At 40.4% G+C, this 26,354-nt stretch overlaps 1 protein-coding gene across 2 annotated transcripts in view; it reads left to right on the forward strand.

Annotated features, from left to right (window-relative positions):
- The first annotated feature begins 815 nt into the window (after window positions 1-815).
- The window catches only part of SYT14 (synaptotagmin 14), a 105,612-nt gene continuing 80,073 nt past the window's right edge, over window positions 816-26,354 (forward strand). Inside the window, exons 1-4 of one of the 2 annotated variants that reach the window (XM_048938403.1) lie at window positions 816-965; window positions 6,316-6,456; window positions 23,093-23,198; window positions 24,019-24,155. In XM_048938403.1, the coding sequence (XP_048794360.1) occupies window positions 24,086-24,155 (70 nt within the window). In that variant the 5' untranslated portion in view covers window positions 816-965; window positions 6,316-6,456; window positions 23,093-23,198; window positions 24,019-24,085. Of the gene's footprint in view, window positions 966-6,315; window positions 6,457-23,092; window positions 23,199-24,018; window positions 24,156-25,320; window positions 25,424-26,354 lie in introns of those variants that run through there. The other variant, XM_048938404.1, reaches the window with a different exon arrangement.

Raw genomic sequence — 26,354 nt, forward strand, 5'->3', positions numbered from 1 at the left:
AGCCATTATCTCATTAGTAACAGGAAGACCAGGAAAAGGTCTGGCCTGCTTCTCAATGATGAGGAAGAGCCTGTTACAGATGATATTGAGGAACTGGGCATCTGGTGCTTCTTATGCATTTGTCCTCACTGAAAAAGAATTACAGGGAACAGATGACTTGTGCAGCTAACGTGATCAGCAAAGGAATAAGGTGAGCCTAAGATAGGGAGAGAACAACCTGGGGAAGGCTTGAGACAACTGTTTTAAGATGAGACAGGCCTGACTGTCTGCAGCTCTGCGTGCATAGAGAATTGTCAAAAGCAATCTCAGGCGTTCCGGTTGGAATTTCTGAAAGCTGGTTGTGGACAGGCAAGGTACCAGCAGGCTGGGAAAAGTGGGAGGCAAAGCTTCTCTTTAAGAAGAGCATGGATTTAGGGGTGAAGCCAAGTTAGAGTTTTATAACACAGTTCACATCAGATCAAAACTTCAAAAACTATATCAAACAAAGCTCATTTGTTTTTAGGAATGAGTAGCCAGAGAATGTTGATGTTCTCTAACTTGATTTGCAGATCTGTGACGCTGTGGCACAATATTCCTATTAGAAAAGCAAGGAAAGTACTTAAAGTCATGAAGAAAAGATTTGATGGTAGACTACATGGGTAATATATCTGGAGGGCAGCTGTCACAACTTTCTATTATAGGCTGTTCTCAAGCAAGTCTTTTAATGGTTTTACAGATAACTAGCACTGGTCAAAGAAGCATGTTTGTCTACTGTAGCAGAAATGCTAAGTCATGGCTTAAAGCAGTGATTGAGCACCTGGTAGGAAGGCAGGACCAATCCAGGGGAGCTCAGGTGCAAGCAATGTGCCTGAGTGACTGCACCTGATGGAGTCAGGATCCACTGCTTTCCAGACCTCATTTAAGGGTTGGCAGTGGAAGCAAGGGTGTCGTGCTGGAGATCCCTGTATACCTGAGGTCTTCTAAGGGTAAGCAGATTTATTTTTCCTTTGTTTCTGTGTTTACTGAAGCATATTCTCTCTTGCTTCAGACTAGGACTTCCTTATTACACTGTATGAATTCAAAGAATGACCTGGAAGAAAGAATTAAAAAAAAAAAAAAAAAAAAAAAAGTAACTTCCACTAGGACAAAGTCAAGATGGTATTCTTAGCCTGGAAATATCTGCTGCTCTGTACACATCCACAGGAAGAAACACTCCACTTTTTTTTTTTTTTTTCCCTGTTTCTTTCCTTGGACTACATTGCAAGCATTCCTCTGTGAGGTCCTGGGCTTTGCTGGTCTGTTAGCCAGCCCTTGTTGCTACCTCTGGACCTACTTTGCTCCTCCTGCTGAGGTGCGATGGGGCTGTTCTGAGTCAGCACATACATTGCTATAGAAAGCACTTATGTTACCTAAGCAATTTTGTAGTCCGTTATTCTGTATAGCAGAAGAAGAACTATCACCATTAACACGTAGATACCTATAGTGAAATAACTTAATACAGATGTTTTTCTTCATTCAATACCTATGGTTATTCCTCTACTATTATATTTTCATATACTGCATGTACGGAACTGCAGCCAAACCAAATTTCATGGCTCATCTCCATTTTGTGTTTGCTTAATTTGTAATTAATATGGCCAACTTACATCCTGTAAACCCTACCAGTAGCATGTGAGCATTTTTTCCTTTCTCAGTAGTCAGTAAACAAGCATCTGGCTGAGACACCCTTGGCATTGTTTAACCAGTAGGCAGTTGTACTTTATGAGAATGTGGCACACTGGGCCCAGTTCCAGTCCCACTGGAAATTCCTGGTTCCTCTCCAAGGAATTCAGTAAAAGGACAACAGAGCTGCCAGGGTGTGGTTTTTCATCCTGGTGGGTGGACCTGTCCATGCTTTACTGACAGTTCTTTAGCAGTATTCAGGGTGCCAATCTGGATTTGGGTTTATGTGCTCTGTATCAGCCTGCAAGACTAAAGAGCACCAGGCAACAGATCAAGGTTTAGTAACTGAGCTATCAACTAGAGATGTTTTCTTCCAAAAGTTGTTCCTAAACAATGCCTAAAGAAATTTTGGCTGCCTTAGTGCTTGTTTTCTTTTACAGCATATGCAATGTTTCTACCTACTTATTTGGAGTTCTGGCCAGGATTCCGTAACAGGCAATATTTGGTTGGAAAATGATGAAGAGGCCAACTGTGCTTCATATCTAACTTCAGCAATTTAGGATGAAGTTTCACAATTTCCTGTGTATTGTAATAGTGGAGGGGGGAAAAAAAAAAAGAAAAAGCAAATAACATTATCTCCCTTCAGTGTGAGCTCTATGTTGTTTATTACACTTAGTGAGCCTTTACACTTCTTTTCATCTATTCATGATAAAACCCACTAATGTCTGCACTTCTTAAACAAAATTTCTGAATTTCTTTCTCTTGAGTACATTGCCAGACTGTCATTCACAAAGCTGTTTTCTCCTGCTTGAGATGGGAATTATCTCTTGACCTTACAGCTGCTCTGAGTGTCCCCAAGCTCATCGGGCTTTCCTATGTTCACAACTGCAGTGGTAGTTACATGCTAGCTAAACATTCTGTATACTGTAGGAGCATTTTTCTGTCAGGGCAGATGGTGTTCAACTGATAGAATAATACATGAACAGCAGAGAAGATGTGGGCTGATTAAATAATCAGCATACCGTGACATTTGATCGCTTAGCTGTAACTTAAAGCTGGGTCAAAATGTTGGTCTATTAACGTGCCTTCCTCCCTGTTTTCCTTTTTTGAGTTGCTGTTATGTTTGTTCCAACTGAAAGCTTTACCAAATGACATGCCTTCTTGGTAGCAAAATATAAGAATTCTTACTTGGCCCTGTGTGTTATGGAATAAATAATAATATAAAGGAAATCCAATTTTGTTAAATGAATTTAAGTTGCCAGGCAACCTGTCATACACAGCATGGTATCTAGTCAAACACTGCAAACAAACAGGTTAATGCGTAGTATAGACCAGCATTTAGACCTAAGTGGGCAGTGAGGACTGGAGGGAGGACAGAACATTAGTGTGCCTGAATAGCTCTCTCTTCATGGTTTGCTTGCATGTCCACAAGTCTAATTAACTATATCAGCTCTACCCCTTCCTGTCTCCCTGCTTGTACTTGTACAATAACAATATTTAAAAGCAGTTTTCAATCATCAACTGAAGAATAAACAGAGAAAACATGTTTCTCTCAGCAAGGATATCTTTATTCACTGACTGAATACAACCCACTAAATTACTCATCCTCTTCTCCAAAATCTGTTTTGTTTTGGGTTTTTTTGGAGTTTTTCTGTGAATAAAATGGAAGAGGTACCACTAATGAGCTATTGTAAAATGTTAGTGCTAACTAAAAGAAAACTAACATATTTGGTTGTTTTGTAACCACTGGCCATTTGGATAGGGGGGAAGTTGCTGTACATTATTTCCACTATGCAGAAAAATGAAAGACTTGGTCTACTACAGCCTAAAATGTTAGTGCTGTCTCTGGAGTGCTCTTCCAAAGTTCTGTTGCCCAGTACTGAAGCTCTATAATATCCTGTGGTGTCCAGGAGGAGTACCACAAACATCACAAATCACAATTCCTTGTTATGCTATGAAACTGTTTCCCTTGTTGGTGTCAGTTCTGGGAGTGGTGATCAAAACTTCACATTTGAGATGGGTCATGAGATAAACCTGATCAGAGGAGGCAGTTTAGATCATCATCATTGACGCTGCGAATATCTATCTTCAATATCTACCTGAGATTAAGAACAAAACAAAGAGTTTCTCTGTCAAAGTGATGCAAAACATCTGGAGCTGGCAGCAGAATCTAACCATGCAAGAAATGGTTAAGGCAGCAGGTCCCCCTTAGAGATTACATTTGGAAACCAAACTTCTTAATGTTTCTTGGCTGTTTGAGATAGCAAACTTTCCAAAGTGGTATTAAAACAATCTGGTAAATTTATTAAATCTATTTCAGAGAATTTAACATAAAAGTCCTATACTGAAGATTTGTTTCTGTGAATAAGAACTAAGTATATATATATTGTGGAATTAGAGTGTTAACCAAAAATAACTTAAGGTGAAATCGCCTGCTTACAAATAGTGTTGGGAAAGAGGGAACAGCTGCTTGGCAGGTGCTCTGCTACACAGCTGGCAGCTCAGCTCCTGACTGGTTTGCCTCCTCCTAAAGTCTGTAGAAGGCTTTTGCTGCTCAGGTGTGTGGTGTGAGGATTAGGTGCTCCTCCTGAAGGCATCTCTGTCGTCTTGAGTTCTGAGTGAACCTTTACGGGGAAACTGATCTTTGTTTCTGGTCTTAAACCACTCATATGATACTTGCCTCTTGTACTAAAAGAGCACTTCTTCTAAGTGGTTAAATGCTGGGAGAAATTATTTTCTTATACTCATGTTTATTCCACAAAGTATAATACAGGTGAAATGAACAATTCTAGTTTATTTATACAATTTACTGCTATTCTGGTTTTTAAGTTCCTTATCAATAGAAGCAGGATAGGAAATAAGAATCATTGCCAAAGGAATGACGTGATGAACAAACTCCTCTTGGACAACCAAGGCAGACAGTTACATTTAAAAATGTGAGCTATGCTGACTTAGATCACATACCTCAGATTCACTTCCCTGTTTAATCTATAAAATGCACCTTGGAAAAGCAGCTTCGCTTCATGCAAAATCTCAAAGTCAAAAGAGTCTGGGCTGGAAGAGCACAACCAATTCAAAACTGGCATCCTCTGAGCTCAGTCACAAGCTGCAAATTGACAGCTTTCCTGAGGTTCCTATTCAGATGAGTTATAGCATTAATTTTCTCTCTAACCTAATGGAAGGAAGAAAGGCGATTACATTAAGAACCCTCAGCAAGGGCAGGTATAACTTTTCATCTAGTTATTAACATTTACAACCGTCATCGGCCGGATTCCTTGGAAATGCAGCAAATCCTCCTTCCTTCCTGACCTCTGGAAGACATGAAATACCAAGTATAAAGCATTTTCTGTCAATAAAGCATTAACAGAACTGGTCTGGTTTATAATGTGATGCTTTGAAGCAGATAATGAAAGAGACAAGCTATGAGTGTGAAGCAGATGATTTTTGAATAAGAATGCAGTTTGAAAAGTATGCTTAAGTCATTAAGCAGCGATTCTGAAGGTCTGTACAGGCTATGGATATTCAAATCATTTTGCAGTCTCATTTAATATTTTTCATTGTGACCTAAATTTTGTTCCTGTAATATTTATGAGGGGGGGCATCATATCAGTGGGATATGAAGGTGACTTAGGGTTGAATGTCACTGTTTGGTTTGAGACGTGCTTGAGACGCACAGTAATGCAGGCATAGTCTACATGCTTAAAGTGGCAGGCAGCAGGCCTTGAAGGGCAAAAATGCTAGTTAGTTGAGCATTATGGAAGTAAAGGAGCTCGATCGTGTGCTGCAGGAAGTTCAGTAAGCTTTGTCAGTTATTCTCTTTTAATCTGAAGGAATTAATCTGAAAAAAAGTTCAAAGGATGACACTGAATAACGAGCTCGCAAGGATAACGATTACGCTATGCATTCATTATCAGTCCTGGGCAGCCTCCATTTTGTTCTATCTGCTGAGCAAATGTGCTTAAGTAAATCTGTTCTATTGGAGGCCTCATCCTGAAACTATTTCCTGGGAGTGGAGGCAGGATGATGATGATGATACTCAATAAACAAAAGAACCAACACACACTGTGTCTTGAAACAAAAGCACCATTTTGAATCTCTGATGCTTTTATGCCTCTCTCTCTCACTGCATACAATTTTCAGTAGAGTTTATTCTTTATTATGTTTGCATATATTTTGTTTTCTACCATTAGTTTAGAGATTCCTATGTGAATACTGCAAGTGGTCCTCACTTGATAATCTTCCTCATTTCAATAATTTTTTAATTATGAAATAACTCTTGCTATCATACTAAAATACATTTTTGACTAACATTATCAATAAGATTTGCTAAAAAAGCCAAGGAATGATTGAGATTGCATTCTGGATTTTAGCATTCATCTCATGACTTACTGAGAAGGTAAGTGATATATATGAAGCATATGGGTAATGTACTGTTCTGAAAGATGCTGTGACTAGAAGTGCTGAAACACGAGACGCTGACTCAAAGGTGAATTTATATATACGATTATGTGTCTGGGTTTGTTCCAAATAATGGCGAAATGGATTTATAAAGCTGCTCTTTCTTGATGGAAGAACAAAAGCAAGTAGTCATTTTTTTTCCACTGAGAAATACGATACTTCCCAGTACTTTGATGTGTGAAATGCGTAACTATTTTTATAACTCTCATTATGCAGGAAGAAAACCTGTTTCCTCAGAATTCACTGTGCAACTGACTGGAAGAACGTGATGGTCCTGGTGAACTGACTAGAAGAATATGATGGTCCTGCTGACCCATCCCAGAGACCTTCCTGTATAGCTGTGGGAAGCCTGCAAAGGTAGGCTGCTTACCAATGGTCTGTCAGTCATATGCAGGGCTGGTCACTGTGAATAATTTAGAGGTGTCTTAGATTACTCTCACTGGAAATGGTCTTGAAAACCAAAACAAGCATGTGGATTGGGTTGGGCACTGTGTCCCTGAATACATCTCCATTCATTTGCTCTGCAAGCAGTACAAAGCATAACAGAAAATGGTAGCTCGGGCACCCACATCACAGTTGTGCTTCATCTGTGTTTGCATTGCTGTATAATGCGTTTAGCCCTTCAATTTCCTGTTTTGCACGTTTGATTATTCATGTGGTGCTCATCCATTTTTGACATCTAAGTTAAACTTAAAACATTCAACCCTAGATGTTATAATTCTGATGATAGAGGGAAAAGCAGTGAGAAGTGCTTTATATTAATAAATAATATCAAAATCAATATGCAATATTGGTATCCAAGAATTATGAGTTTAATATTAATAACTTAAATGTACCCTTACATTCAGTGTTTGCAAGCATGAAACCGTTTTCCTATAGGAGTTTGGAGGTCTTTTTAGACCCACCCATTTGAGCATGATAAGAGTGCTGTGCTGGAGCCAAACTGATGTTTGAACTTGTAAAGTGTGATTGAAGGAGACAGAGCAGTGTTTTAGGGACTGACGCTACCTAAAATGAAACTTTAATTCAGGCATATGTAGTGCTTATAACATTTTATGTCGCTAGCCTCAAAATTAAATATATAGCTATAAAGTTGTTCCATTAATCAATATCAATCAAAAAGTTGGCTTTGGATTTCTCATTGTGATAATGAATTTTAAAAACTATTCATGACCTAACTGTTGATCTTCAAAAATCCAGGGCTGCAAACACAACAGCATTTGGTTAGAGTAAATTGATTTTGATGATCAGAGGGCTGGAGCACCTTTCCTATGAGGAAAGGTTGCAGGAACTGAGCTTGTTTAGCTTGGAAGAGAGAAGGCTCCAGGGAGACCTCATTGTGACCTTCCAGTACTCGAAGGGAGCACATAAACAGGAAAGGGAATGCCTATTTACAAGGGTGGATAGTGATTGGACAAGGGGGAATGGTTTTAAATAGAGATGGGAAGTTTAGTTTGGATATTAGGAGGAAGTTTTCCACTGTGTCGCTGCCCTCTGTGTGAACAGGTTGCCCAAGGAGGTGGATGTCCCATCCCTGGAGACATTCAAAGCCAGGCTGGATGTGGCTCTGGGCAGCCTGGTCTGGTGGTTGGCGACCCTGCACACACAGGGGGTTGAAACTACTTGACCATTGAGGTGCTCTTCAACCCAGGTCATTCTATGATTCTATAGTATGATTTCCAAAACAGATTTTCATCCTAAAGATGACTGGGGGGAGAGGAAAGGAAAAAAAAAAAAACCACAAAGCTTTGTTTATGTTGATATTGATGCAGTACAAGACTCTGAAACTGGTATGCCTTGCAGGATATGCTGGGATATTGAAAACTGAAACGGATTTTTTGAATAGATCAGTTCCCAAAACCCAATACCACATGACTGTCATGAGACTCTCTGTAAAGCATTTCCTAGTGATCTTTCCAGCCTAGGACAATTCTATTATGCATTAATGTTACCATCAGTGATATCCTATCCCATGATGTTGAAAGTAGTGGAGTGAAAGACCAAATGGTGAGCAGCCCCTGGCACGTGCTGGAACACAGCCTCCCATTAGTGCACCCATCTGTATAGCCATCTTGGACAATACCATGACATGACATGTGCTGACTCCCAAGTTCAGGCACAGGTGCACATGTATTACAGCTCATGTAGAGGTGCAGACATAGGAAAATGGAAATCCGTACAAATTCTTTCTGAGGGTAAACCTGAAGTTTACTGTAGGCAGCAACTCCTTTGTAACTCATCTGCACTAATTCTTCAGTGTTGTCTCCATTGTCTCTGTTTTAATCATATAACTTAATTAAAAACTGTAGGAGAAAATTAAAAGTGAAAAAGCTACAGTTTCAGAGTGAAAATCCTTATATTATGTATTTATTACACACTGTAGCTCTGGAGGTACACATCCTCTGTTTTTGTGTTTCATACTTCAGACTTCAAGAACTGCTGTGTGTTTGGCAACAATGTGTAGTTGATAAGATGCCATGCAGAACTGCTGCATTGACCTGACACTGTTTGCATACAGCTGGTAACTGAGATAAAGTATTTAACCAAGACGTGGAGGGTGACAAGACAATAGTACTTGTTCCTGTTCACCTTGAAGTCCCACAAAATCTGAAAATTACATTTCCAAGTATTATTTCTACATGCCTGGCATGCAAAAAGATTTAAAGGAGATCTATGTATGGATGCACCACATACTATCTAGTTAAGCTGAAGATCAATTTCCAACTAAACATAAAGCTTTTGTGTTAAATAAATATTTCAGTTGTAGTCATCTCAGTACCTGGGAACAGTCAAGTAGCCTGTGGGGGTCATACTGAGCAATGCATTCCCTCTATAATTAAATGGCTTAGGTCTGGGATAGTGCTTGTAACGAGTAATGTAGAGAAAGCTTTTTACAATAGAGTAAGTGGAAGGAGGGTCAGATTAAGGTACAAATAGCTGCGTTATCCTGTGGGAACACTAATGGTTCAGTGTCATTTAATTGCAAGAAGAGCTGTGTAGAATAACAGCAGAGCAATGCTTTCTGATAAAGAAAGTGGATTTAGGAGGTTTTCTTTGGGCGCCATGTGTGCAAGCTCTTCAGAACAGACCAGTGCTTAGGTTGTGAAGGCCATGTGTCTCCTGGAGCAGAACCCTTTTTGCAGGTTTTTGTTCTATTTGTAAAATCAGTTGTTGTGTGGTGACTTAGCTGTGGCATTCTCTATTCAACTCAGCCAGTCCGCATCTCTAGCCTGTGTTTTCCAGGACCTACCAGCAAATTTCTGAGTTACTTGCTATAGAGCGATGCAGCTTGCTGCACTGTGTCAAACTGTGGATGGGAAGATGCCAGCATGAAGGAAGGAACCCCAGGAAACGGGGCTACTGGCAGGGAACTGGACATGAAGGATAAGTGGCTGGCAAGGGGATTGGTCCCATCCGTAGAACAGTTTTCAGTGGCCTTGGGAATGGGACAAGGCTTCTGTTCTGCCTTTGAAGTGAAGAAGTAGATTATTGAAAAGGGTTTATGTGTACTCGGTGATGCTTAAATGCCTTGATTGAAGTAACTGTGTATCTTACTTGTTATGTATGGTTTTGTTTCTAACATCGTGTTACAAATGCTATTATCTTATGCAACAATCACAAATTCATTATGCAAGTCATTGTACAAAACTACGTGTTCTTTGTGGCTGTAGCCCTTGAGCATGCTAGTTTTCTACTCAAAATTTTCCATTAGGAAAATATTTGCAATCTTAATTCTGATTTAATTGCTATGCCTGGGAATTTTATGGTCACTAATTAGGTTAATACCGATCATTTGAACACAAACATAATTAATGCTCCACAGTATTAAAATTAATCATACATTTAAATCTAAATTAAATTAATTAACAGTGAGAGTGAACAATGGCCACGTTTCTGATTATACCACGTCAAGACTTCCTGAAGAAAACCCTCACTTAACTAATAGAGATGAATCACGTGCATGTTTCAATAACTATCTGTTAGTAATAAATGAATTACAGGGTAAAGAAGATGCAGGGCTGACATTCTAGAATATTGAATTTTTTATTTATTTATTTTTTTAAGCAGAGGGGATTATTTTTCTTAAGCTCTTGTATTTCTTTGCTGAACAAAAATACACAAAAGAGTCTGGAGAGCAAATCTTCATCAGCTGTGCTCAGCAAAAGAGATCCTTTTGCTTGTGGGATTCCTCATGGCATTTAGGGGAGAAGAGAGATTGCTTCTACAGAAGTCTGCTGTAGATAGGGACGTGACACAGCCTCGGTAGCCTTCTACTGAAGGTTCAAATCAGAGATTGCACAAAGATAGCTGCGTGAACCAGCATTGCTGTCCTCTTGCAGCTCCACTGTTTCCCCTGTGTCCAACTTTTATGGCAGATTTTGGGTCCTGTACTATTCACATGGGTTGGATCTGGTGAATGAGCCCAGTGCTGCAGTTAAGCTGTCAGGTTGAAGAGGATCAGTGGAACTCAGCTGCTGTGGAACAGTTCCTGTCCTGATCATTTCTGATCTCTCAGCTTCCTAGGGCTGGGGAAAGGAACAGGAGCACAGAAGCCATTGCATGCTCAGAGCTTCCCCAGTGGGGCCTGATAGGAGGCAGATTGGAGGGATTTCTGTGTGCAAGCCTCGCCACGAGGCTCTTGTCACTGGAGGTGGGGAAATCACTTGCTGGATTTAATAGAAAATGTAATTAGGGTTAACCTGAATTTAAATAATTGTTAGACTACTTAATAGCTATTAACGTGCTCTATCATTCCCTATCAGAGAAATGCAAATACGTGTCATTGCATCAATTTGTGAGAACACAGATTGGAAGCTGATAGTTGTTGCTGTAATTTTCCACCCAAGATCTCTTAAAAAACTCCTCCTATGGATTTCCGTGACAGGCCACTCAGAGACATGGGAGGTTTTAATTCTTCTACTACAACCCTCAGCACTTGTGATAGTCTTTCTATTAGCAGCAGTGAACTAACGTGGGCGTTGGTAGAAATATAAAGATGTATTCATTCTGCCTTTGCAAATTAATTTATGTTCAAAGATGAAAAATGGAGTATACAATGGAAAAATAGAGAATTAAAACTCTCTGTAATTTTATATAGCATTAAAGTAATGATTTCATCCTGCTTCTGTTAAAGACTAAAATTTTTAATGAGCACTGGATAAATAATGTATCTTGGCACAGGTTCTGTAAGTTCACCATGTTTAACACATATATATATTATTTAAAAAGCCTGACACCCAATTTAGCATTAGATAACTCTTTTGCAAACAGACTCGCAGTGGATGTGTTTGGCAGTTGTTTAACATTGCCTTCCCCAGCTCTAAAAGGGTCCAACAACAGCAATTTCTCTCTGCTTGCCAGGCCATGAAATATACTCTGTAAAGCCATGTAACAGATTATTTAAAAGAAATATCTGAAGACAGGCGGACTTTTCATGTGCATTAATCACCTCCAGCAGAACTGAGGATCAGATGAATATAACTTAAAGTTTTTTATTTTTTGAAAAAAAAAAAAAAAAAAAAAAAAGCCCCGAGCATCAATGATAGTGATTGTCTGAAATATTGATCCTAGGATAAAATTCAGGAGATGGGTCTAATCTATGGCTGTTTTTACATGAAGCAGTCCTTGGTAGTGAGCACTGTTGCAACGTATTAAGAATATGATCTGATCCGTCTTCTGAAAATCACATTTCTCAGAATGTGGATTACATTTCCCTTCTCAGTACTTATTCTTGCTACTGGTGTCAAAACAGAAACTGCAAGCAATACGATAAAAGAAAAAATGTATTATTTCCTTGCAGCTGGTGTAGTTGTCTGTTTTGAAATGGTGTTTGGTGACACCCCAGAGCTCACTCTTTCCACTTTCTGTGCTACAACGGCAGCAGTGCTGTAAAGGGCAGTGAATAAACCTGGGCATGTTGAAATATTATCATAAAAAATACATGTATTATTTCTCTCCATATTAATAGATTCTGTTTGGGGAATGTTCAGCGGAGGCATTGTGCTGGTGATACAGCCGCCCCCAAATCTTTCCCCAGGTTGTGCAGAATGAGCACGAGTACTTTGTGCACACAGCTGCAGCTTTCAGCACGCGGGAGCCTCTGCAGCAGCTCCGCTTCCCCGAGAGGGGACTTTGCCAGAGGAATGGCACTGGCATGCATTCAGAAGCCACACACCCACCCTCGCTTCCTACACACGCTTTTGTACTGTCACCATGCATCAGCGTGGGAACGCAGCTTTGCAGGTCAGAGCTGCTTAGACTCTGCTGAACACGCCGCCTGAGTGCTTTTCTCTCGCTGTCCCCTGCTAGAAGAGTCTATTTCCTTGAGCAAAATGTAAGCCATATGGGATAATGCTTTTGGAAGCCTGGAAGTCAGATCCTTTGAATTTTTTGCTTTTCAAACTTAATTTATGCACATATGAAAGTAAAGCTTGTTTTCCTTTCTCTTCTTGCCTCTTTCCAATCCAAACCATAAAAAAAAAAACTTTTCCATTGATGTTTGAAAAATTATTTTGAAATTTAGAAAGATAACCCCTGAAAAATTGTTTTGACAAACAATTTGAAAACAAGCCATGAGCTTTATTTTTTTTCCCTCTATCAGCTGTATGAGGAATATCTCTAAAAATGTTGCTGTGTCTAGCATAGTATCAGCAGCATGTGTTAGAACTGGCAATAAATCTTATTTCTCCAGTGCCTGCCCAGTTCTTTATGGAGAAAACGATTCTTTCTCTTTGCAACTCATTTGTTGCTGTGCATGTCTTGGTTTCTAAAATGTATATGAGATTTATAGAAAAGACTTGCTTTAAGATTGTTTTTGTTTCAAGAGCTCTGTTCTGTTTGTGCTCTGAATCAGAGAAGGCTCCAATGAAAACAAGCATGTAACAGGAAAACAAAGATCAGTTTCCCATGTGTTCTGGTGTCTTTGGTTACTTCAGGATCATTTGGGCACATTTCATTCACATTTCATTTTATGCATTTCTCTGAAGTTTTCAGAGCAAATTTCCTGCAGATTCTGCTGCATCCGTGGAAATGGTTCTGTGGCTTCCACAAGAGACCACGTAAGGTATGTTGGATTTAGACTTTGACTTGTGCCAAGTCCTATGTTCAATTAGGGAAGTCAAAAGATGGTGGAAGATGAATGTGAATAGGTTTATGTTACTGATGCTGTCTTTGGCCCTAAGCATACTGACCAGCAGCAAAAAGTTTGTCTGAACTTTCCCAAATATTACTGTGAAATTTGGGACTAAAGATGGAAAGTATTCATCAAGTGTTTTGAATTTGGCAACTCCATAAGCAATTGAAAACAAAGTAGCATGAGGAAAATAATGAGGATTACCTAATTAGAGTTATTACTAAGGAGGATATATGGTCATTCTCAGGAAGCAAAGTTTGCTTATTTTCTTTTCCAAAGCAGGAGCTTTTAAAGGATTGGCATTGAACTTTGATGCTATTCCTCAGTGCATTTTTTTTTGTCTATCATTAGATATCATTTATCACTGGAGTTACTCAGGACTATGCCTACTGAACATCAGCTTGTAATTGCATTCCTTCTGTTCAATCACATATTGCTGTCTCATTTAGGTCACAGAGCACTATGTTATCCTTAAATATAAATGCCTAATCACTATCTCTGAAAGAAAATGATATTCATTTTGCTGATTTGACTGGTCTGATACCATTGGAATATGCTAACTTCAAGCAAAAGCAGGCTTTTAGAGAAACGTTTTATTCTGTGGCAAAACTGATGGGTGGGACCTGTTCAGCATGGGTGTCATTTTGCATAAAGCTGGATTATCTCTACTTTCTTTGACCTTAATCATAACATGTGGGCACATGATTCTGTCAAAATTCCCTTGTATAAATACTTTTGAACAAGGTAAAGTTTAAGTTCATTTCAAAAGTCTCAACTCTTGAAATTGTAAACCTGTCCTTCTTAAAACAATGGAAGCTTTTTCTGTATGAGCAACGCACTTTAGCCATTGATCACACTTGAAGCCTAGAGATCTAAGGTGTGTCCAAAAATTTTTTTTATAATTACCAAATCAATGCAACTGAGATACGGCTTGCCCAGTGCTAAATAACCACCCAATGGCTTGCTTATTATACAGGAAGTACAGTGGCAGCAGCTGGCAAACCAAGTCTTACAACTTCAGACTTGTGTTCAGTGCGGTAGATCAAATGGTCTTGTTTATCGGGATGCATTTTTCTCAAAGTGGTGTGAGGGGTTTTTTTTGTTTCTTTTAAGTCAGATTCTTGTAAATTAAGTTGCTAGCTATAATCATAAATGTATTTCTCACAGACTCTGGCTCACATCCAAGCACACTGTTATTTTTGCAACAGTACAGTGTGTTCCTCTCTTATGAATGGCAGGAGAGTATGTCGTGATTTTGGTATGATCAGTTGTCCTTTATTATGTGACTACTGCAAAAACAACTAGTTGTGTCATTATTTCTTGGTTTAACAGCATTAATTTCAGTGAACAGTAGTATTGGTACTCTAATAAAATGAAACAAAGTAATTTCAAAAAGCTGCTCACCAGTAATCTTAGTGGGCATGTTTTAAACTGAGGAAGAATTTGGAAAAACATTGCATTCATTAGGTTTAGTTTTTTCTACCCAAAAACTCTGCGTCGACTGTTCTCCCTCTTCTGGATCCTACAGAAAATAATGCATAAAACCAAGAAATATATTACCCTTTTCCTAAGTGCTTTACCAAATAACTGCAACAGAATCTAATTAGTCTGAATATTAAATAGAGAGATCCAGTAGATTAGTGAAGAGAAACTCAACATTAGTAGTTGTTGATAGTGTGCTGATTGACAGCATATGTGAGTGATTGGTTTGTGAATCATCTAAAGCATGTTTTTATCATGCTTACTAGTTACAAACTATTTATTTTCATGAAGTAAGACCATTCTGTACTCTAAACCCCATCACGTTGCCGGAATATAAGTTCTAACCTCTGTTATCCGTGTTATCGTTTTAGATGTCTAGACTTACATGGATTTGACTTAACTAAGAGAATTGTACTCTGGTTGTGCCTAGGCAGATATCCAGAAGCACTATTCATTCAGATGTATTAAATGAAGGCACTGGTCTGCTAGCCTGAATACACAAATGGATTTCTGTTTGTCTGTTTCTGATAGCAGTGGTAATATATACTTTAGTGGCAGATGGTTTCCATGCAACATCAAGCTCCACATGTTATCTCCTTTTAGAATTTGTATATTAATTCATTTAACATAAGTTTTTGAATTCATAGAAGTTCATTAATTCAGTTAGTATGGTAATTCACACTTCGTTAATTGTGAATCTTATTAACTTATTTAAATAGTTAAGTAAGTAAATACCTGTTTCCATTGCAAACCATTTTACCAAATGCAGAGCATAAGATTGGTGTCAATGTATCTGCAGTAAAAAACAAAATAAAAACAACAGAACTCAGCCACCATAGAAATACTGCTGAAGATGTGACCTGTTTGATAATAACTTTCCTCATGTCTTATGGGAAGAACTTTTCCACAGAGGAAAGTCAAATTGTTTTATGTCTTTTTCCACATTATGACTTGCGTGTATCAGTATCATCACATTGCCCGTATTCTGAAGGACAAGTTGTAATCTGTAGGTTTACATCCTAGAGGTGCACTCTGCACTTAGTCACTGTGAGAAAAATTGACTTCATTGGATTTTCGTGACTGGAGAAAGTGACCATAGTACATCTAGACTACTCATTTAGCTCATTTAAAAGACACAGATCCCTGCTTCAGAGAAGACAGCTCCTTAATCTCATGAAAACATCGTAAGCCATTTGTCACACCAAAAGTTTGCTACTAGGTGCCACAGAAAGCCCTGTATTATGTCTCTTCGCTCTACATAGTTTTTGAATACATTCCCAGTGGACTTTTCACCGTTAATTCCTCTCTACAGTTAAAACATGCCTAACATGCAACACACACCTGCATATGAAAAGGCCGTGAATATATACTTGGTTGGACTGCATGTAGTTCTATAGGAACTTTCAGACATTCATTAGCAGGAAAAAATGTGAATGCAGTAGTGATCTTTGGACTGTAGAGGACCTGCATAAGGTCAAAGTAGAACTCAGGGCCCTGCACAGTGTGGGAACATCCATAGAACAAAATATTCCCAGACACAAAACCTGGATAGTTAAATACATTTTTTATGACGATCATCATTTATACTCTTCTGCAACCAATGTAAAATGTATAGAAATTTTGACAAAAACAACTCTTCTTGCTTATCATTGAGAATACACAATGTAACTGAATAGCCTGGCTAGTCATTTGCCATTTTAATGACAGCAAGCGCAGACTTTGAGATAAAAATAAAACAATCACACAATAATAAAAATTTAATAAAATTTAGCAGTGGTGAAAAAACTTCATTCTTAATGAGATTTTATGTATTGGGTCTTACGTATAGGGTCTTGATTTCTTTGACCAAATATTGTTATGCAACAAATGATTAATCAGGTAAGTGTCTCATTAAACAATTTAAAGAGGAAGGGCCGGACTCCATCTTAAACTACAGTGATGTAATTTCAGGACTTTCTCCTCTGGAAAGTTAAACAATCTACAATTGGAAGAATGTCAAAGTTGAGGCTTGGGAGCGGGTTCAAATGAAATGCACAGCCAAAGAATGACCTCCCAAGGGCAGTGTAGGTACAAGAGAGAGTGAAACTCATAGATGATGACCAGCAACAGGGACCAATGGCTTTGTGAGAGCTGGCAAAGTAAATGGTGGTGAGCAATATAGTTTTTTTTACTTGGATCTGAAGCAATTTTGGGAGCCAACAAGTACTGCCAAGACAGAGCAATTGAGTAGATTGAGGTTGGTAAAGAAGAGGTCCCAGATATAGGGAGTAGCATGTAGCTGGAGGGAATGAAACTGGAGGACAAGGAAAGCATAAAGTTAGGAAGAGTCATTATAGACAGCTGTTGCCTCACAGTTTTATCAGCATTGTAATAATAATATGGCATGGTAACTTGCATTTATATCATTTTAAAACATTTTGTAGTTGATTTGTGAATATTTTCCCCATTTCTTTTGAATTTTCCTTAAAGGCTCTTGTTTATTTGCCTGTCTGAGAAACAATGTGAGCTCCAGACGGGCGTTTAATAAATCCAAGAATGAATACTGTTCCACTTTGATACAATTACCTAAAGCTTTCTGGACAACAGAGAAGTTAAGATACATCTTTTTGTGAAAAACATTTAGATGGCTAATGCAAACTTGTGCCAGAGTCAAGCTCACATCAGGCAGAAATAATGGTTTTAAAGCTATTTGGCTAATGCATTTCTGCCCTGTCATTTGTTTTCGTACCTTCCAAAACTCGCCTTAGCTTTGCCCATACCAAACTAATACTACTTTAGTCCTACCACAGGCTGGCAGTTGTGCCAATATCCTTGGAGATCGCATTTATTTCTCTGCTGCTCCAGGGCTGCACCAGTTTCTTCTTGTGGAAGAAGATGGCTCTTGAGGAAGGGAGAGAGAGCAAGTTAATTGATTGGCTTTTGAATAACCTCTTTTATGTACTTCAAATTAAACTTGGATTAATTTGTTACTGATCTTTTTCAAAACAAAACTATCTTTTTTTCATTGTGAAGTTTGCTGTTGATGAGTGTGTGCATTTCAGGAATCCTTGTTGTAGCTCCTGCTAAATAGTACCCAGACTGGAAGCTGGGCAACACTCAAAATTGTGTGCTAAATCTAGGAAATTCAAGATGATTGTAATGAACTGTTTTTGCAACGTTTTTTAAATTACTGTAAGAGGTGTAAATAAAGCCTGGACACTTCATGCCAATAATGCTGCAGCTTCAGTTCTGCAGCCCTTCTGCAGAATTCTTAATCTTACTGCAGTTTTATAAAGTGTTTTTTTAAATAGCTAGGACTGTAGTTCTAGTTTATATATAACATGGTGTTGAACTTTTTTTTTCCCCCTATGGAAAAACCCTCCTTTAATAATAAGGCAACAGAGAGATTAATCATGAAATATATTTAAATAGGTTTCACATTTAACAGTGACTTTTAACAATTTTGCAGGTTGCATATATTTTTAGAAAAAAAAATTCTTTAAATTCAGTAGAGTCATTAATATATCAATAGAATACTTGCGGTGCCATCAGAATGAATGACATATTCTGCTAGTTATTTTAAAAGTAAGAACAGAACATATGTTCAGAAACAGAATTAAGAACAGCTCTGCTAAGTCCAGAAATCAGAGTAGATCACATGCTGCTATGTATCTTAGGTATATTGAGAATAATTAAAAGGCACATTTAAGCTTTTATCAGTAGAAGAAACATTTAGCTGGATGCGAAATTTGCTGGGCTCAAGCTCTCAGCTGCATGGGAGGATGCACACAGCAAGTCACTGCAATTAGGCAAAAATTAAACTTGTTGAGGATGCGAGTTCCTTGCAGAGAGCAGACCCTAAGAGGTCTGGCTGCAGCTACAGCATTACTGGTTGCTAAGGGGACAGCGTTTGTCAGGCGCTTTCTTTTGTGGGTAGATACCATCATCCTTCTCTAGTGAGACCGGATTCTCCTCTGCCACATGCAGATCAGCTACGCAAAAGCAGCCCCTGCAATCCAGAAGGGGACTTGGCCAAGGTTAGCAAACAGCAGCAGCCGTGGGCAGCTTTGGCCAGGGCTAGTCAATGAAACAGAGGTTGTGTGGTTTTGGGAGCAGCTGACACCATTAAGAGTGTTGTCATGCTGTTATCAATACCTTTGCTTGGGAGGACTGTTAGCTTCATGCTGCCACAGCAGCCTGTGAATGCACTGCTTGTACAAGCTGCCTTGGTGACCACAGATGAATCTCTTCTATCAGCATATTCTCAGTGCAGCTGGTGAACAGCTAGCTTGAACATCACCCTCATCCTGCATACCATTCAAAGTGATATTTTAGCTATCGTTACGGAGACATCTTTAACTCTGCCACTGTGTGTGTTATGTTGTCAAGGCTTGGTACAGCATGGTCTTCACAAAATCCATTCGTAGCTGCTTCTGCTACAATGGAATCAGGTCCTGAGAGCACAGTTATTATGCTGCCAGGAGCCAGTGCAGTACACTGTTAGCATCTAGGATCATCTTTTTAAAGAGAAATAGCCATCCGCGAGAGCTGGATCATATCTTCCCATTTTCTTTTTATATTTTAAGTATGAATAAAGGTAAATTATTTTGTTTTCCTTTATGGAATTACTTTTGATGGCTTATTGATGAAGATTTATTCCATAAAAAAAGATATAATTTTCTAGACAGTTGTTTATCTATACTGTGCTTCTGCCTCTTTTCACATTGCTATTGTATGCCACAATTTTTCCTATTAGAAGGCCACAGAACTGTTCTATAAGAAAGTACTGCAATTTCCTTCCAATTACGTGCCGAGAGATTCCTAAGTGTTATCTGTCTTTGAAAAAGCAGGAGTTTTTTGTTGCTGCTCATGTAAAATATATGTTAAATTGAAGATATTATTTTGCTGTTGTAGCTGAATGGCTCGTTTTTCCTATTTTGCTGAAGTTGTGTTGGATGTTTGCTAGTATTTGAAATTATTAGCCTGATTTCCCAAGCAAATGAAGCTTATGTGAATGTGTTTGCTTTGCCAAATGCTTCTGCCTGTCAAAGCTGAGGGGAGCCTCAGCTTTCAAACAGTTGATCTGGTTCATCAAGATCCCAGCAATAATTAGGTTCCTTCTAGTTTCATGGAAATGAACTTCCATGCGGAGGAAAGAGAAAATGAAGTTAGTGCCCCCATTGAAGAAAAGGCCAAGAGAATCAATCTGTTGTGACAGTTCATCATTTATACTTTTTGTTTGGCAGCTTCATGACTGTCCAAACAGCACACGCAGAGCCCTGGAATAATTGCAGCATGTGCTGCTGTCTCTGAGGGTGTGATGGGGGTGGACTAAGGATATTCCTCTAAGGAGGGAGAGAGGTAACTTGTGAAGGTCTTTCTCTGCAGGAATCCTCCTCCTTTCATTCTGTTTCTCGTCAAAAAACAGTTATGTCCACATGGATTTTGGATTATTTCTAGCACTGGACTTTTGCACAGAGTTTTAGTTTATATTTTCTGTTGTTTGCAAGACACAGCAGTTTGCTAATAGGCACATTTTCTTTGAAATTTCCTTGCATTTCTTTTCTTAATGGTACCAACTGTGTCTTCATTACCCTTTTGTTTCAGAACAGTTCAGGGCAACACAGCAGAATTCTGTTTGCCTCAAGTAACCTGTGCTGGTTGAGCTCTTAGTGAGTTGTACCATTAAAAATCATTGTCCAACTTATCTGGCCCTGAAGTTTGCACATGACACACGCCTAATTGAATGACAGCAAAAATAATAGGCACCAAAATCCATTTTTTAATTTACATTTTCAGTTTTTATTTCTGTAACAGATGCAATACCCATAGATCAGCAATGTGAAACCGAACAAAATCTTTGCACTTTGCCATAGCTTACTGGTCTCTTTCCAACAGTATTTAAGTTGGAAATCTGACCTCATGGAGCCTTGTATTTGACAGAAGGAAGGTACTGCTTGAAACATTGAAACATTCTTTTTGAACTTCTCAATCATTTATTCATGAACATGAAGTCATATGCTGAGTGGTATTTGGCCAGATCATTTGCTTCAAGAGTCAGGTTTATGATCCTCATCCAACAACAGCAGACTTGAGGGTATGTGGTTTATTACTCTTACAGATATAGCGAGGCAGTTCCTGACAGTCTTTCCTAATCTTCCTCTAAAAAACAGTGAGAAGCTAAGGCTGAGAGTCGCAGATTGTTTGCTTAGTGCCAACAACCTGATCGTGCAAACCTTAATATTAAAAGGTCAGGTATTTAATGTTCCAGTAATGAGCACTTTGTGTGAAAAACTAATCTGAACAGACGTAAGTTGTTAATTTGATTGGCACTGTTCACAAAATCGCTGCCAAAATTCTTATGGAGAGATGCAAACTGATATCCCAAATCAATTAAGGGAACAGCACTGTATTATAAACCTTAGCCATCTTTTCAGCTGTTGGAGCAAACATAGCTTTGAAAGCTAACAGTTGAAGATACCTCAGAGGTCAGCTTTTAACTTCAGTGTTCTGGTTTAGAGCTTTTGGGATTGACTGTTTTGATGTTGCTGCACCAGATATTTTTACACACCTTTAAACAATCTGCAAGGGTAAAATGCCCTAAAACTGCACGTCATTCTACTTCTCACTGGAACTTTTGTAAGATCCCTGTTTTTAAAAAACAACCAATGAAATAAACAATTCAAAAACCCCAAGAAACAGAAGTTTTCATCAGTTCTTCCAAAATCTGTTTTTATTCCATACTGGAAGACAACCAGACAAAAGGAACACACACACAAGCGTATGCACACATGTGCATACAAATACAATCTTAGAACACCCCATTAGGGAAAATTTCAGTAAGAGGTTGAGTTTTCTGACAGAAAGAGTTTATTTTGATAACATTAAGATGGTACATTTAAATTTCAGTGTTATCTTAAAATATAATAAGTAAAAAGACTTGGAAAAACAAGCTTTTTTCTGAAATGAAATACCTTGCATATGCTCTCAACGTTGTCCCTCCCACAAGGATTTCAGTGAAATCATATATTTGCAAAGTAGCTACAGATCTGGTTGAAATGGCAATGTCCCAGTGAAAAATGTATGTCCAGCTGTTTGAAGATTTCTTCTGCTGTTTATTTAACTGTGAGCCCATTCTGTACACATCATGACAGTTATGGGTAGGATATCTGCCTGGCATTTTGATGAGCAGATTATTAATCCAGGTCTGCTACCTCTGTGGTTACTCATAGTCTGTGTTTTTTAACCCTTTAGTTAGACTTTTCATTCATACACTCTATATTTTCATTAAGCATAGGTTCTTTAAACATATATTTTCTAATACTGTGATGGGTATGGCTAAGGCAGTAGAGAAAATCTGGATAGGTTTGTTGTTGATCATGCCTTAAATGTGCAAAGAGTCAATTTATAACAAGGGTCAGATAACTCAAAATTCCAGGGTAATCTCCCTGCAAAATAAAAACAAGCTGCTTGTGAGAAAAATAGTTGCAGAATTCTACTTAGAAAGATCAAATATTTTTGTGTAGCTCACAAAGATTTAAGTAAATGACAGTACTAAGATGTAAGATTGTGTCACTATACCTCATATATAAAACTATATCATATCACATATATATACTTAGATAATAATGTATTACTGTCCTTGTTTTCACAGTATCTGAGACCTTCATGACTTTTAATGGATTTTTGCTCATGCTAGAGTTTCCAGCGGCTTTTAATATTAATCACCAAAGTGGCTTCATGTCAGTGCAGTGGGGGAGCTTCTGTGTAGGCAGTTTGTTGAAAGCTTTAGGGTTTTCAGGATAAAACTTGTGTATGTACATTGGTTAGCGGGTAAACCTGCTGTTGGCAAATATGTTGTCACAACAGGTGATGTTCTTCCCTTTGACAGGAAAATAGTGGCAAGCTGCAAATCATTTGTATGCCCTATTGATTTACTGAAAGTCACCCTTTGAGCTGTGAATATCACACTTTTTTGCAAATTTTTGCACTTCTGTACAGCTGGCAGATGAATAGCAGCACATGAAAGTACCTTCAGCTAAGAGTTGCCCCTGGATTTTGTAGAGAGTCTCTGACACATTTAGAACTGATCGGCTGCATTCTCTTATGAGGGGAATGGGTGAAGCTACAGCTTGCACTGCTGCAATTGTACCAAAACCAAAATAGATTTGGTACTTTGTTCAGGATTTGGCCCTCTTAGTAACAAGTAAAAAATAAGACTGGTATGGTAGTGGGCAGTAGTGTCTGATGTCTAGATTTTCAACATACCCTTATGAAAATAAAGCATTCCACGATGTTAATTGCAAACATGAGCCACATAAATGTGACAACTCGTGAGGATCTCAAACATTTTTACAGTACTATTTTACATCTTGCAAACTGATCCCACATTTTCTACAGGTGTGCGGCTGGGATATTTTGCTGATGTTCTGACATCTGTAACTGGTAGTTCCTTTGTTCTGGGATACCAAAAGGGGAGGAAAAAGGGAAGAAAAAATAAATAAAGGTGAGAAGAACAACTCAATTCTTACATACTCAGTCCCACAAGAGTCTTGGTTCTTGTGCTGAACACAGTAATGCTGTCAGAAATATAGTGAACAAGACAAATTGTGCAGAAAACTTTAGGGCTGGAATGCTTTCTAGGAAAGAATAGGAAATTTTAGGGTAATTTGAGGTAAATGTCAGTGCTGGTACGGAGGACTGTATTTGCTCGTAAGCTTTGCTGGCATTTTCTTTTAAAATCCTTTTTACGGTTGCTTTAGTCTGGACAAACGCCTGTCCTTTGGGACACATGTTTGCTGAGATCACCATTTTGCTCAGTCTGACTGCTTTTTGGCTCCCAAGTTGCTTTTTCTAGCTTTGGTGAGGAACAAAATTGAGAAAATGCATTGAATTTCCCATATGACAAAACATCTCTGAAGGTGATTAGGCTGGAGGAGATTAATGTTTCCATGGTTTGAACAGCAAATTAACATTTAGGAGAACAAATAAATCGATTCCAAAGATGCTCCTTCTGATGATCTTAGTGAAAATTTCCCTGTTTGGACAGTTTATACATGAAAGCTGCTTTCATATATGAACATGTTCCGTTCCCTAACAGCTTCAAACAGTAACAGCACTGTACAAGCAGCTTTCCTGTGTAGCAGAGGAGTTTTACATACGTGCTGCTTCCTCTCGTTTTTATCCACAACGCAGTCCAGCCCTTCTGTTTGCCCTGTTAATCACAGGAGCTACTCAAAGATCTTCCTTCTTATTCCAAGCACCTCATGTTGAATGCTACCTGATGGGGAGCAGAAAGACTGCAACTTTTGTTGCTTCTTTTGTAGAGGAGTTCTACAAGATTAGAAGAGCACAGAAGGCATCTGGGGAAGAACAGCATCTGCAGATCCTCGGATGCTGCTCCGAGTGCAGGAGGTGATGAAGGTCGGAAGCAGCGATGAGGGAGACGAAGGACCTGAGACAGGTGGGACAACGCTCTCAGGAATAAGGTTTGAATTTTGTGTGGTCCCATGGGTTGGGCTCCATGATCCTTGTGATTCTGTCAGAGGAAGGAGCAACCAGCGGGGCAGGAGCTGGAGGCAGGAAGGCGTGAGGGGAGGATGTGAGCCACAGCAGAGAACCTCCACAGTCCAATTCCCACCAGTCAGCAACCTGCTCCCCTCAAAAAGAGCTACGTACAGTACCACAAGGTTAACCCCTTCTAAATTCATCTCACCCCTTTTAGCATTATGTTTACTTCAAGCATTTGTGGGAGATAATTATGAATGTGAAGATGTCACGTTCGTCTGAAGATGCCTAGCATGCTTGTGAACATGATTACTGTTTTATGCCCCTAAAACTGTAGGAAATCAGACTATGGTTACAAAATGTTACAGTGGGAAACAAAAGGCACTAAAAAGTGAGAATTCCGGTGTCTTTATTCTCTACAAAACCGGATTGACTCTCAGATGCCATCTGCCCAGTGCACCCAGTCAGTCAGAGGTGGGACAGGAGGGAGCAGCCTCGGTGATCATGATGTGATCGTGCAGTGATGGTGCATCGCAGAGCAGTGCAGAGGGGTAACTGGTTCTGATGTATGCTGTCTTGCAACAGCTTTGCTTAGGAAAAGGAGGAGATTTTCAGCACTGTCTCTGGAACGTGCAGCCATTCACACCTGCACAGGCAGGAGTGCAGCACACCTGGCTCAGGTGCTGCACGTGGAGTCGATGGAACCACGATCAGATGTAAACTAACACTTCAGCGTCGTTTGGCTCGACCAGCTATTGGGAAAATAATAATTTTCCCCCAGATGAGGAAATCGCGTTATTTGTCGGGAGAAGGAATCAACAATCTTTTAACTCTACAGCTGTAAGGGCGGAGGGAAGTCACGTGTACCCGCTACTCCACCTCAATCACTTTGGGAAGCCCCCCCTGGGCAGACCGTAGCGGGCGGGGCGTCCCCGCAGCCTGGCCATCGCGCACCTGCCGCCGGGGCGGGGCCGTTGGGCTCTCACGGGCGCGCGCCTCGCCCGTTCAACGGCCGCCGCTCGAGCGCCCGCGCGCGCGCGCTGGGCGGAGGGAGGAGTCACGCGCCCCGGCCCGCTCCGCCGACCCGCCCCCCTAAACCCGCTCCCCGCCACCCCCGCCCGGCCCCGAGCGGCGCTCCCGTCTGGCAGCCGCGGCGCTCGGCGGCGCCTCTCCTGCGTGCGCTCCAGTTGGTACGGCCCACCGCGGGGATCATGGCGATTGATGGTAAGTAGGCCAATAACGGGCTCCCCTCGTCCCCGCTCGCTCCCCTCCTCCCGCGGCCCACCTCCCCTCCCCCCGGGCACGAGGAGGGGGACGGCTAGGGGGGCGCCAGCCGGGCTGAGGGGAGCGAGGGGCGCCTCCTCCGCGTCCTCCCTTCTGCTCAGCCCGGCGGCCGCGGGAAGGAGGACGGATGCCGGATGCCGGGCGGGCGCCCGTGGGCGCTGCGGAGGCGGCGGCGTTGTGGCCGGAGCCTCCTCCCGCTGCCGTGAGCCGCCCTCGGGGTGGCGAGGGCGGCTGCTCCGGAGCTCGGCGGCCCCGCCGGGGTCGGGGCTGGCAGGGAGCTGTGCCGGAGGGCTCTGAGAGCAGAGAGCGCCTGCGAGAAGCCCCGGGGGTGGGTGTCGGTCGCGATAAGGTGTAAACGTTCCTCTCCCGGGGGACTTGGTGGGCTGCTTTACATCTAGATTGCCCCTCCGGCCTCTGCCCGTAGCTCGGGAGAGCAACAAAGGAGTGAGATGCGCTCGGCACTTGTTGGGTTTGCTTGGAGATGGTCGCCGGGAAGGGAAGGGCTTTGTTTTGAAGCCTTCCTTCTCCATCCTGAGAGTGATTGTACGCTTCGCTTCGTCACATATCCTTAAAAAAAATACCTTAGAACTTTAGTTTCAGGAAAACAAGGCTTTAAGATATGCCGCTTTGATCGCCCCAGCGCTTGGTTTTGAAAGCCTCTGATGTCTTAGCCTAAAGATTCTAGGGAAACTGTCGGGAAAATAAACAAGCTGCTCCCCTTTGTTTTGCACGTCAGTTGCCTTGCATTAGTGAATCAGGCCTCGGGAAGGAGAAGTTGCGCTGCGCGGGCAGGGCTGCCTGTTCAGCTGCCTCGGAAGCTGTGCGCACCGGGACCGGAGCTGTCCAGTGCTGAAAAGCCGTTCTCGTGTTG

This window comes from Lagopus muta, chromosome 2 (assembly GCF_023343835.1).
Source record: "Lagopus muta isolate bLagMut1 chromosome 2, bLagMut1 primary, whole genome shotgun sequence".
NCBI classification, from domain to species: domain Eukaryota; kingdom Metazoa; phylum Chordata; class Aves; order Galliformes; family Phasianidae; genus Lagopus; species Lagopus muta.